A 14,036-nucleotide genomic window follows, 5' to 3' on the forward strand; every position below is an offset into this window, starting at 1 on the left:
GACATCAGGCTGCTCCACACGGCATCTCCATGCGGCTCTGCCCCAGCTTGGCGGTGTGCATAGGGTTGGCCACTGGAACTTTCTGTTCCTTTCCTCCTGAAGGGGATTTAGCCTCACTGATTCTCTGGGTTCCAGCCCTTTGATCCCTGGCACTGGGCAAGCCACACCCACCTGCTGGCAGGGGCTGACTTCCAGTGGATTTTCAGGAAAAAAAAGAGGTAGGTGGCTGGAAGCCCCATCTTTCTTTCCCATCTATAGCTCCAGCTGTGTTTCCATCTGGCAAATCCTGGGGTAGAACTACACACACACACACACACACACAGCCCAAGGGAAGGCAGCCAGTCCTACCTGGAACCCCAGCTGTCTTTCTCTTTCAGATGCAAAAATCTCCTGACATCTCTGCGGAGGTGGAGGCTACTTGTTGCTCTGCCTGTGGTCTCCCAGGGGCGCCTGGGGCACCTGGTACCCTGGAATGTCCCCCTCCCGCAGGCATCAGGGGTTTTCCAGGGCTCCCGTCCTTTCCCACCTTCCAGCATCTCTATGTCTGAAGACCCAAGGCTGGGTCTGACCTGGGAACAGATCTTGGTGCAAAGGCTTGCTGCCTCCACCCCCATACCGGCTCCTGGGAGTTGATCAAGGTACCTTCCTGCCACCTATAGGGGGCGGCTGTCACGTTCTCCCTCCCGGGGAGGGGGGCTGGTTCTCCCCCTGCGGGGAGAGGTCCTCACTTGCTCCCTCCAAAACAGACCAAAACCAAACTTTCACCGGGCCCCTGGGGCCCCCAGCAGCCCTCGCCCCCGCCCCCACGGCCCTCTCCCCATCCCAACAGCCTGCTGGTGGAGGGGGTGAGGGAGGGCGGCTCTCTTGGTGCCCTCCGGGTCCTCGCTTTTCCTGGCGGGGGGTGGGATGAGGGTGGCCAGGCGGGGTTGGGAGACAGACGAGTCCCCTTCCGGAGCCCCCAGCCTCCTGGTCCTTGCCTCTCCGCGGCCGCGCGCGCTGCCTACTCTCCGAGGAGGAGGCGCGAGCCGCGGACCGCCCGGCATTTGGAATTCTGCCCAATAAAAGGGGGGCCTGGAGGACGAGAGGAGAGGAGGGACAGAGGCCGGAGGCGAGAAAGGCGATCCGGAGTCCAAAACAGCACGGGCGGAGGAGAGGACCCGAGCGGCCGCGGCGGCGGCGGCGGCGGGGGCCCCTGAAGCTCGGCCGCTGCGCCCGCCTGCAGTGCATCAGCGTGGCTGCCCTGACATCCCCAGGATGCTGAACACGGGGCATTATGCACTGGTTAACAGGCTCCGAGCTGCTGAGCGACTTGTTTTAAGCATTTTCTCCCTCGCTCTCGCTTTTAATCTTGTCTCTAGTGGCGTGTGTAGGGGGGAGGACTTTATTTCCATTGGCTAAGCTCTCCCTTCCCACCCACATCTCTTCCACATCACCTTGGTGTCTCCCTAAATAAAACCAGCCCTCCTTATCGCCTGGAAAAAATCAGGAGCTAGAGTTTGAATGGGTTTTTTTTTTTAATATATATATAAACACTCACCCCTGGCAGCGTGCGGCTGGGCTCTCAGGATAAACTCCGGTGGTGCTGCCCTGCCTGATGCTGGTTTTTCCTTCCCTCCCTTGAACATCAAGCTTTAAGCAGAGCCCCGAGGACTGGGAACTCTTTCCCTGAAATCTGATCAACCTGAAGCCAGTTGCGGAACTGCACAGGGTCCCCATGGACCTCAAGGAGAGCCCCAGCGAGGGGAGCCTGCAGCCCTCTAGCATCCAGATCTTCGCCAACACCTCCACCCTCCACGGCATCCGCCACATCTTCGTCTATGGGCCGCTGACCGTCCGGCGTGTGCTCTGGGCCGTGGCCTTCGTGGGCTCCCTGGGCCTGCTGCTGGTGGAGAGCTCGGAGAGGGTGTCCTACTACTTCTCTTACCAGCACGTCACCAAGGTGGACGAGGTGGTGGCCCAAAGTCTGGTCTTCCCGGCCGTGACCCTCTGCAACCTCAACGGCTTCCGTTTCTCCAGGCTCACCACCAATGACCTGTACCACGCCGGGGAACTGCTGGCGCTGCTGGATGTCAACCTGCAGATCCCCGACCCACACCTGGCTGACCCCACGGTGCTGGAGGCGCTGCAGCGGAAGGCCGACTTCAAGCACTACAGACCCAAGCAGTTCAGCATGCGGGAGTTCCTGCACCGCGTGGGCCATGACCTGAAGGATATGATGCTCTACTGCAAGTTCAAGGGGCAGGAGTGCGGCCACCAGGACTTCACCACCGTGAGTACTTGGCATCAGCTCCTTTCTGTGCTTGGTCCTTTGGAGAAGTGCCACGCTGGTGGACTCTGGCTCGGTTTGAGGTCTCTCTGTGCTTTGGAGCAGAAGGGAGAGCCGTGCCTCAGGTTGAAGGCCAAGAGGGGAGTTGGCCAGAGTTGTTGGAACTGGCAGGAGGCGTCTGCCCGCTGGGATGGGGCACTGTTGTCTGGCCGGATGTGCAGGGCGAGCGGGGGGCCTGGCTTTGGGCGATGGCTCCACCAGATGTGCTGAGTTGCCTTCCACCCACCCAAAGGGAGGAGGCCCGAGCGGTCCGTGGTCCAGGGCCCTTGGTGTCTGAGCTGTGTGATTGGAACAGCTTGTCATTGACGAGGTGGCATTTTTTTCTCCCCTCTCTCTCTCTGCTCGGAAGTAGCATCAGGCACTGCATCCTGTGGGTTGGGCTGGAGCTTAAAGCTGCCAGAGAAGGGGGTGTGGGGCCCCAGGCAGCCTGGCTGGTTCCAGTGGCTTTGGGAGCTTGCTGGAGCAGGTGATGCTGCAAAGGTGTGGAAGTCTCTTTGCTGCCTTTTCCTGTGTGAATTCTGAGCTCCGTGTCAGGAGACGCGAGGCCGGGGGCCCCAGGGTCTCTGTCTGGTCTGCTGGCAGGTCAAAAGCAAAGAGATGTCCAGGGTGCTTGGCCCAGAGAGGAGGGTTCAGATGGAGGCAGGATGGTCTGTGACATGCCTGCGAGGGCAAAGCATTGCAGGCTGGCTGGTCTGGGAGTTTCAGCTGGAAACTCAGAGGCTCAGTTTGCTATCTGTATGATGATGATTGCTTAACAACGTGGAGACGAGAGGAGTGGTGTGGGGAGGGGGCGAGCAGCGGTGAGATGCCAAAGCCTGGAGGAGGAGTGTGGAGCTGAGTAAAGAGCAAAAGCGGAGGGGAGGTGGCTTCCTTTCAGGCAGGGGCTTCCTGGAGGGGCAGAGAAAGGATGGGAGGAGAGCTGTGTCTGCCTAATTAGTGGGCGGCTGGGCAGAACTTGGCACCACAGGTCTGAATGCTGCTGCCGACAGCTCCTTGCTCCCAGGAGGGCCTGGGACAGCAGGGGCCTTGGGACCCTCTGGAAGCCCAGTGTGGCTGCTTCTCCCAAAGCTGCCTTAGAGCTTTTGAGTCTCAGAACCTTGAGCCACATTGCAGTCATAAGTTCGGTGTGGCAAATGGCAGAGAGACCCGACTCTGTCGTCAGCTCTCGTCTGAGGTCCTCTGCTTAATTAAGACATGCCCTACCTTGCTCTGTGATACATCCATTCCCCGCCTGCTCTCAGATCCTCTGCCTTACCAGCCTCTTGCTCTGAGTTTCTTTTAACGCTACAACCAATCTCTGCCCATAGCCTCTGTGCTTGCTGTGGGCTGTCTCTGGTCTTCTCTAGAAAAGCCAAGAATGCTTGAGTGTTGGGGGGCGGGCAAGGAGAGGGTACTGCTGCTCGCTGCCTGTAGAGCTCTCTTTCTTGGGGGAGCTGTTCTGTGTGATTTGTTTGAAACACTGTGCAAAAGAGCCCAGCAGAATCAGGCTGTGGTATATGGAAGCCGAAGAGGAAGCGGGTCTGAGCTGGGGGAAGGGATCAGCAGTCCTGGAAGCCTTTCTAAATTGGAGCAAACAGGATCCGAAAACATGTCACGCACAAATGATGTCTTAGGTGGCTTGGGGAGAGATGGGGGGAAAACCTCATTCTTGGAGGCTGAAACCATCATTGTATCCACCCCGTGCTTTCTAGTGCCGTGGCAACGCTCAGCTTCTCCACTGCACCACGCAGCTCAGACACACACTCAGCTGTTCCTCTGTCTGCCTGAACATGCATGGAACATGCAGAGAGAGAGAGAGAGGGTGGCATCAGAGCCACCGTGGTGGGTAGCAGCCTCAGGACCAAGTTCTCTCAAGCATCCACATGACCACATGCCCACCTAGTGACTTCCTCTCAACTCATGACCAAGTTCCATTTAGAAGTAAAGGTTCTCTGATCCCCGGCTGCTGTTTCATACTCAGCCTGTCATTTGGGTCCCTGGGGTCCCCAGAGGCCAAAGATCAGGCCTTAAACCCTGACCTGAGCCTTTGACCTTGCCAGGTTCTCACTTCGATAGGGAAGCTGCCTGTGGAAATAAATGCCAAGTGACATCTCATTATCTGTCATCCTCACCGGATTCAAGACTGACCTAGGTTGAGTGCCCGTCTTTGGACTGACCCTCAGTCTTCCCCCTGCACTGAAAAGGGGATGGGTCTCAGGGCTGAATTGTGTGCAATAGGGCAGGAGAGTGTCGGAAAGGGCACCCACTCCGGGAATCCTGGAGCAGTCTCCAGGCGGGACGCCGATCTGTTTCGCCCATTGGTCACAATGAGCAGCCAGGCTCCAAGGGTGGGCCATGATGTCATGTTTGCTCCAGGACCTTGCAGTGAAGGCTAATCCTTCCCACTCACCCTGGTCTCCCTGGCCTCTTGGTCTGGGGTCCAGGTGTATTTGTCCTTGGCCTGGGGTGTACCAGAGGAGTGTGAGACCTCACAGGTGGCTATGGGAGAAGTCAGCTCACCATCTTTCTCTCTCATTGATTCTCTGTACCCCGCACCCCTCTCCTTTTGGTTCATTTGCTGGACTCTCCCTGGGTTTGTCCTATGCTGGGTGAGCTTCTCTGTGAGCTGTGGCTGGCTTAGTAGACCAGTAAAGTGTGGGGGAGGGACTGTCCCAGGTGGATCATTTTTCCCGTTTTTCTTTTTCTGTAAAGCGCACCTAGTGCCATCTCCAGGGCTAATGCTTTTGCAGATGCTTCCTTATTCCAAGTTCTTAGCTGGTGAGCAATGAAGTGCATAATACCCTTTAATTAGCGAACGAGCCATGATTCAAGCAGAGCGAAAGACTGTCAGCGGAGGTTAAAAGTCCCAGAAGCCGTGTGTGGGACTCTGATTGCCATGTAAACAGGTGTGCTCCATGCTTGGGCAGGTATGTTCTTAGCCCTCACCTAGACCTCACCTAGCCCTCACCATCTGTGGAGAAGGCAATGGCACCCACTCCAGTACTCTTGCCTGGAAACTCCCATGGACGGAGGAGCCTGGTAGGCTGCCGTCTATGGGGTAGCACAGAGTCGGACACGACTGAAGCGACTTAGCAGCAGCAGCAGCAGCAGGACCATCTGACTTCAGATGGGTACATACTTTTCCTTCCTGGGAAAGAAGAGGAGCATTTTGATTCAACAGTATCTACTTGGCAGAGCCTGCCCAGCTGACCTAGTGTGGAAGGAAAGGGTGAGAGGGCTCGCCATGGAGGTGTTTGTCTGGTCATGACTGGATGAGCTGAAGTTAAGAGTAGAAGTAGGAAGACTTAAGTTGGAATCCCAGCTCCATCATTTCTTAAGCTTATTCCCTAGGTTGGGTTTTGTACCCTTCTCGACACTGACTTGCTCATGGAACATCTGATTGTAACTGGTGACTTTGTAACTCACAGGGGAGAAGGAATCATGTGAGACGGTATATATGAAAGTCCTTTTGTGTGTTGTGACAATGATGCAGATGTAAGGCAGGGTTATTATCAAGATAAGTAGGAAGGTTTTTATTGTCCAGGCTGCTTGCCCTGTTTGCAGCCCACCAGAAGAGTCCGTTGATGAGTACTGCTGTCACGGTAGTGAGGAGGTTGCTACTTTCTCTGTATGGAGCCCTGGGTGAAAGCCTAGCATCGCAGGGATGGGGTTTCTTAGAGTGGAGGTCACAGCTGGATTCAGCAGCTAACTGTTGCTGACAGGTGGCAATCCCACTGCTTGTAACTAGCACGTGATGGTTTCACGTCTTTTTTCTGCTTATCACATTGGGGTCCATCTGCCTCCAAGTTCAGGAATGCAAATGACCCCCCAGTTTGCATTTTTAACCTGATTCCCTTAGTGTGTGTGTGTGTGTGTGTGTGTGTGTGTGCGTGCGTGCGTGCGTGCGTGTACTTTAAACCTGACATTTCTTAGGAAAGGCATTTCTTTCTTTTTGTATTGAAAGAAAGGTCCCTCCACAATGGCATCTTGTTAGAGGCAATTCTCTGACTCTTAGTCATCCACATCACATGGCCTTAGAGAGAGGGGTTGGGAAGGGTTTAGCAAGCTCATATATTTGGAATTCTTGCCCCAGGTCGGTGGGTCCATAGTTAATCTTATTACTCCTTATCACAAGAGGAGCAGGTGTGTGAAGAATGGGGCCTTTGGGGAGAGATCTGAGTTCAATTCCAACCGTACCCCCTCTTCCCTGTATAATCTGTAATTTGTGTAAGGCAAATTTCTTAACTATACTCTCTCCATCTCTAATTAAAACCAATAATACCTGCCACTCAGAGTCGTTGTACTGATTAGGGAGGCCAAGGATGCTGAGAGCTAGCGCGGAGCAGACGCTTGGTACAAGGGCAGGCCCCTTGCTTTGTTCAGCATCCCATGGGAGTGTTGCCTGAGCCTTGGCTGGATGCTGGCTCTCATGACTCCAGGCCAGGGCCCTGCCCACTCTTCCACACTGTGACTCACTAACAGCTTTAGATCATGGGCAACGGCTGTGTTTGTGGGATTCTTCACTCTCGTAACGGGTCAAGCGTTCCCTTTTCACAGTATGTCCGTATCAGTTCTGCTACCTGAACACCCTCCTTACCCACCAGCTTGGCTTCCATGTCTAGCTCATGCCCCTAACCTTAGCCCAGGAAGCTTGTGCTTCCCCCCTGACTCCTGATGGGAGTCGAGCGGCCTGGGTACCAGGCAGGCGTCTTCTCTCCAGTGTGTCCCGTGAGTGTCTAGCACATCCATTCCTTTGTTAATCAAACAGAGCACCTCCCGTGTAGCAGGGATGGTGCTAGACCAGATCTTTGCCAGCAGAGAGCTTATGGCCCATTTCTTACCCCTCTGGATTGGGGGGCTTGATTGAGAGCAGGAATCTTGTCTCATCAAACACTTTCTCTGCATCTGTCATGCTGAATACAGGGCCTGCCCACAGTAAATACCCAGGAAAGCTGTTTTTTGTTTTTTGTTTTTAGTTCCTTGCTGTTTCCTGAACTGATCCCACATCCTTTGCTCATGGGCCTATCTTCTTTACATCTCTCACCTCTCTCTATGTCTATTTGTTTAAATCCTACTCATCCTTTAAACCCAGCTCTAATATCTCTGTGGCCTTCTCTGGGAAACCACTGCCAACCCCTGTCCCCATATCATAATCTAAATTAATCTCTTCCTCCCTTGTCTTCTAGACAGCCTTTGGCATACTCCTCTGATAGAATAGTCATTATGGGTGCTTTCCCTTGCATTAGAATCATGAAGTGTTTAGGCTGAAAGGGACCTTGGAGAAGATTTAATTTAATACTTGCATTCTTTAACCACTGATAATTTTTATACATTGTCCATTTCAGTCTCTCCTTCCTGTAAGACATGATTTTTTTCCCCTAATTTTATATTTTCAGGACTTAGAACTGCTTATCAGATGGAAAGCTCTTCCAATGTGTCATCAGAGTGTGTGAAGCGGGTTTGCAGCTTTTCAAATGTAAGGTGACTCTGATATCAACTGAAAAATGGCCATTTGGGGCTTCCCTTTACAGTGTAGGTACCCGGGATTCCCTCTGCATTGAGATGACTTGTCTCCTTATTGTTATTATTTTAATAAAACACTTTCTGATTATAGAAACAATCCATGCTCATTGAAGAAAACTTGGGAAGTGTGGGAAAGAATAAAGAAGAAAACTTTGCCCATAATAGTGTCTTAGATATAATCGCATGTATTATTTTGGTGTTTGGGGAGTAACTCCATTTGGTCAGGCCTGGGTTCACTCGTCTGTACATCTGATGACTGGTCTGGCATGCAGTATACACTCAGCCCGTGTCTGCTTGCCTTCTTCTCCCTGGGTCCCCTGGGTAGTAGCCAGAGGGTTAGAAATCCCTTCAAAGGTCCATGTAGTGTAAAAATAAAATCTACAGATGGGCCTCCGTGGGTGTGAGCAATACCCCTTTGGTGGGATAGATTTTGTCTTATCTGCCAGGAGCATCCAGGGATAGTTTGTGAAAGAAAGAGGTACCAGCCTCTCTTAACTCAGCTTCCTTGGGTTTTAGGTTCACAACTGAACAGGAGTTGCTCTTTTTTAAAAGTAATTTCATTTATTTGTTATTATTTCCGGCTGCACTGGGTTCTTGTTGCTGCGTGGGCTTTCCTGTAGTTGCGGCGAGCGGGGCTGCTCTCTATAGCTGTGGCGAGTGGCTCTAGGCACGTGGCTTTTGGTAGTTGTGGCACATGCCCTTAGTTGCTCCAGAATATGTGGAATCTTCCTGGGTCAGAGTTCGAATCTGTGTCTCCTGCGTTGGCAGGCAGATTCTTCCCCATGGAGCCACCAGGGTTAGTCTAAGTTACTCTTTTCTGATGGCCCTTTATTGACAGCCCAGCTGTGCATTTACCTGAAGCCATCTTGGGCCTGTGTGTTTTATGTTTGCTGGACTGAACCAGAGGTGTGTTTATTGAACCCCAATTGGATCTTCTGACAGGCTTAATCTCGTTCTGGGATGAGAGCCTCCTCATGACCATGAGGACCGTGGACTGTGAAGACCATGAGGTTCTCCTGCCTGGTCATCTCTGCCTGCCTCAGCACAGTATATAGACCCCGACTTACCCTAACCTGGGAAGTTTCTAGGCTCTATATCAAAATGGTATGCATTGCATCGGGCTTCCCAGGTGGTGCTAGTGGTAAAGCAGCCGCCTGCCAATGCGGGAGATTTAAGAGACGTAGGTTTGATCCCTGGGTCGGGAAGATCCCCTGGAGGAGAGTATGACAACCCACTCCAGTATTCGTGCCTGGAGAGTCCCATGGACAGAAGAGCCTGGAGGGCTACAGTCCGTGGGGTCGCACACGACTGCAGAGACTTAGCATGCACGCATATACATTGCATTGGATGCAAAGTAAATGAGAGCTCTTATTCCTGAAGTTGCTTGGAAGTCTTGTGCATATTTACCATGCTCTTGCAGAGGCAACCTCTGCCCAGCTGAGCGGGTGGTTTTCCATGGCGCCAGCCTCTGGTGGGGATCTTCTAGTTTGCAGAGTGTTGGGTCATGTCTTTCTGGCAGTAAAGCTTTCAGGGCTGTGTTGACTTCTCTCTGATGTGATGAAGGGCTGGGATACTAACTAGGAGTGAATGTTACAATAATCCAAACCATCTGCCTGCCAAGAAAGGCTAAGGCCGCATCAGGCCACGGGGCTGGTACCTAGGTCCTCTATGTTTCCACTTTTGTCCCTGGGAGCTCTTAGACCTCCAGAATTGCTGACGGAAGAAGGCTGCCCGAGAGCTCACTGAATTGGAAATGGGGTCTTTCCCCTTGCTCCAGTGGCTCACTTTTCCTTTCTATAGAAAACCTTTCCCTTAATGATGAGATGAACTCTAGACAATTTTCTATAAAGTTTCTGAAACCTAGTTTGCTACCAATTTCTAGAGTAAGAACTGAAATGGGATGCCATGTAAAAAGTCCCCCACAACTGAATTGGTAGCTTTTTTATTTTTAATTTTTTTTTGAATTGGTAGCTTTTAGCACCAAACTTGTTGTCAGAGGCATTGTTCCCATAGAGCAGTTCATATTTCAAAGAACCAAGTAATCCCATTTTCTCCAGCAGAACAAAAATATGTCACCTGGGTCTAGAGATATCTGAAAGTGTGCTGTGTGCTGTCTCTTTTTTTGTCGGAGTGTTTGTGTTTGATGGAGCAAGGTGGCCATATCAAACTTGACCAGCAGGGCTATTTGACCCATGATCTATTGTAACCTGAAACTGATGGCCTTCATCACCTCTGCAAATTTGAAATTCCATGTATCATAATTCTCTCCTGCAATGGACTTCAAGCCAGTCCATACAGATGGGGCTTAGTGGTTACTGGAAGCCTGTGACAGGAGCCTGTTTGTCAGAATGGGCTTTATTTGAGAAGAACATTCTGCAGAGGGTCATCCTTTGGTTGTGAACGCATGCCTCCCTCTCCCAGCACTTATTTTCTCATGACTCAGGTCCCTTCCCTATCGATTACCTCACTGGCCAAGGAAATCTGTATTCAGGAGAAATGAAGCACGAAGCGCAGAAGGAACGTATTTGCCTGCATTTATTGACTTCTGTTGATGGAGTTGACCCAACCTTGGGCAAGATAATTAGCTTTCCTGGGCCTCAGTTTCTTCGCTTGTAAGATGAGCAGACTCCAGTAGGTGATTACTAAGGACGTGCCAATTTGTAGAACCCTAATATAGTAGAACACAATCAAAGTTTATTTTCCGATCTCACATTTGTTCATTGAAACTACAATTTTATGTTTGGAGGCAAGGAGTGGATGTTATTTAGTAACCAGATATGCTTATCTATTTATTTGTGTTATGTAGATAGAGCTGCACAACGGAAGGAAAAATACCCTGATACGCTGTGTGGCTGTAGCAGAAACAGGGAGGCACGGAACCCTACAGTCAGAACTACCCTTGAGCCCTGTGTGTGGTTGCAGTTGGTTAGCCTGCCTGAGTCTCCGTCACGCTGGTCCTAGACTTGTGAGCAGGGGTCTGTGTTCAGGTTAGCAAGGGCGTTTGTGAAAGACGCTGTAAGATGCTCCATCCAGACCCTCCCTCCTGCTGCTGGGGCCACAGCTCCTGACAATGGCTCCTATCTGCCCTGAGATCAGAAGGACGCCCTTGGTTCCTGGACAGCTGGCAGTGCCTGTCTAGGAGATAGCTGAGAAGTTATACACCTCCCCACCGCCTGGGGGCAGCCAGGGGCCAGCAACGGACTGACCCAGGTGCTCACAATGCCAGGCGTCTCGAGACCCCAGAAATTATAGATCACGCTCCCGAGCTTTCCATGGGGTCAGGCTGAGCTCCGCGTCTCCCCAAAACACCACTTTGCTTACGTCTTCGTCCTTTCCTATCCTGGTGCCTCCACTCCCTTCTAGGCTTTTTCTGAGTTCATCAGCCCTTCAATCGTCTTCCCTGGTGGCTCAGATGGTAAAGCGTCTGTCAGCAATGCGGGAGACCTGGGTTCGATTCCTGGGCTGGGAAGATCCCCTGGAGAAGGAAAGGGCAATCCACTCCAGTACTCTTGCCTGGAAAATTCCATGGACCGAGGAGCCTGGTAGGCTCCAGTCCATGGGGTCACAAAGAGTCAGACACGACCGAGCGACTTCACTTCACTTTCACTTCAATAAATTACCTGGATGAGGAACCCTGTCTCAAGCTCTGCTAGGGAACCCAACCTATGTATTGATTCGTTTTTGCTTCTCCATCTATTTGGCAAAATGGAGAATCACTTAGGCACGTGAACCTGTGTCTGGCTTGGAGTGAAGGAAATACCGATTTCAACCCGTGGCGTCGGATTCATGTTGAAGTATGGCAAAACCAACACAATATTGTAAAGTAAAAAATAAATAAATAAAAGTCTTATAAGCCTCAGTCTCTCTAGATGTGTCCATCTCTGGGTCTGTAACAATTTCCAAGGGAGACTTTTCATAACTCAAATGAGCATCTCTCTGATTGGGATCCATTATTCTAGGCTCAGCTATTTATTCCTCTTTGGAACTTTTTGTCCAAGGAAAGCCCTTCCCAAAGTTGTCTGTGCCCTAAGGACTGAGCTATTCCTATTCTCGAAGCTCTCGCATACCCCCAGTCCCCCACCCACCGCCGCCCCCACCTCAGGCTGCTCACGCCCTAGCTCTCACCTTTACCAACACCCCCTTCTTGTCCTTTCCCAGTTCCGCTGCCTCTGAGAGCGTCCCTTTCTTGCCCTCCTCCCAACCTTCACTGGACGGGCCTCAGTCTGGCTTCAGGCCACAGGGAGGAGGCGGCTGCCTTTGATGTTGGCAGTGGCTCGGGCTCATCCGTAAAGTAGGAGGCAGTGAGAAATGTATGGCCGACCAGGGGTGATGCTCCTCATATGTCACAGAAACCATGAGTGATGAGGAGCGCAGAGAAGAACTGAGAACTGTTTAGCCTGAAAAGGGAAGCAGGTGACCCAAGGCCAGGGGATTGCCACCTTCATGCACTTAGAAGGTCCCCCTAGGGAAAAGAGATGAGGTTTTCTCTTCGAGAGGCCAGAGGGCAGTGCTGGTACCCACGGGTGGGAAGTCATTCACAGAGGTGGTTTCAGCTGCTTGGAAGGCGCCATCCTGGGACCCCCTGTCATTCTAGCTGAGGCCGCACAATCGCTTACTGGTGATGCTATAGAGGTGGATCAATGTCACGTAAAGAGTTGGATGTAATGACCTCTACAGTTACTTTCAGCTCTGAGCATCTTTGATTTATTTCCTTTTGGAACAGATATCTGGGGTCAGAGGCGAGGGCCACTGACAGATGGCTTTGAGAGGAATCGATAACAGAGACAAGCCAGCACATGTAGCTTGCTACACCCAATACCGTGTAGCTTTGAGGCTGAGAGTTTCAAGAGTGAGGAATAAGGATGCTGCTGCCAGAAAATCCTTGGAGACAGAAGAGGCTCAGTTCATCCAGAGAGAGAGGAGGATGTGTGTGGATGGTGGTCCCCAGGGCTTGGAGTGGCTGGTAAATGATCTGGCCTCCCCAAGGAAGTCTGTGCGGCTTCCGGACAAGTAGTTCCCAGGACAATTCATCGTCAGTTCTGAGCACCAGTGCCAGTCTCAGAAAGCAGATCTTGGATGTGTTTGGGCCTAGCCTGGTTTCCGGTGGGGGGCAGGAGAGACAAAGAGGTGCTTGAGTTAAAGGTTACTCTAGGGCGTCCCTGGAGGCTCAGTGGTAAAGAATCCACCTGCCAAGGCAGGAGACATGGGTTCGATCCCTAGTCTGGGAAGATCCCACATGCCAAGGAACAACTAAGCCCGCACATCATAACTATTCAGCCTGTGCTCTAGAGCCCTGGAGCAGCAACTACTGAGCTCATGTGCTGCAATTACTGAAGCTTGTGAGCCCTCGAGCCTCTGCCCCACGACAAGAGAGGCCACCACACCGGGAAGCCTTCCCTGCTTGCTGCAACTAGAGAAAAACCCACACAGCAGTGAAGACCCAGCACAGCCAAAAATAAAAAAAAAAAAAAAGTAAAGAAAATTATTTACAAAGGGTACCTCCAGAATGGATGGGGTTAGGCTAGCCCCAGTTATAGAGGCTGAAAGGCTAACCTGGCTGGGAGAATGCCTTGCCCGGGAGTACCTGGGTGTTATGGCAAGTGTGGGGAGGATGTAGGGGTACTGGCCCCAGAGGTAATTATAGAATGAGATATTTTAGCCAACTGTGGATTTCAGTGCCTGATAAGTGTGGGCTCCAGGCTTGCATAGCTATGATTTTTTGATTTATAAGAGGGGCATATTTGGTCTTCATTTGCTGGTTCCTGGTACAAGAGATTGAAAACCTTTGGAATATCTGGAGGGGTTGGGTGAGAGGAGTATTTTTAAAAAATTGTTTTAAAGCCTTTATTGAATTTGTTACAATATTGCTTCTGTTTCATGTTTTGGCTTTTTGGCCGAGAGGCACGTGTGATTTTAGCTCTTTGACCAGGGATTCAACCCTCACCCTCTATATTAGAGGATGAAGTCTTAACCGCCGGACTGCTAGAGAAGTCTCTCTTGTTATTCCTAATAAGGCCGTTTCAACCAGACCCGAGTTTATGCTAAAGAAGTAAATCTTGCTGGCCACCTGGATGGCTTCAGGATGGGGTCTGGTTTCCATCAGTCATGTGATTAGAAGGTTGGAAACTGAGCTAATCACCAGTGGCCAATGGTTTAATCAGTCCCGCCTATGTAATGGGACCTCTCCATAAGAACCTCTGAATGAAGG

The 14,036-nt window shown here is 51.5% G+C and overlaps 1 protein-coding gene across 1 annotated transcript in view; it reads left to right on the plus strand.

Annotated features, from left to right (window-relative positions):
- ASIC2 (acid sensing ion channel subunit 2) overlaps nt 1,452–14,036 on the plus strand; it is a 1,227,754-nt gene continuing 1,215,169 nt past the window's right edge. The window contains exon 1 of the mRNA XM_018064239.1: nt 1,452–2,269. Coding sequence (XP_017919728.1) covers nt 1,715–2,269 — 555 coding nt within the window. The 5' untranslated portion in view covers nt 1,452–1,714. The remainder of the gene's footprint in view (nt 2,270–14,036) is intronic.

This window comes from Capra hircus, chromosome 19 (genome assembly GCF_001704415.2).
Source record: "Capra hircus breed San Clemente chromosome 19, ASM170441v1, whole genome shotgun sequence".
NCBI classification, from domain to species: Eukaryota; Metazoa; Chordata; class Mammalia; order Artiodactyla; family Bovidae; genus Capra; species Capra hircus.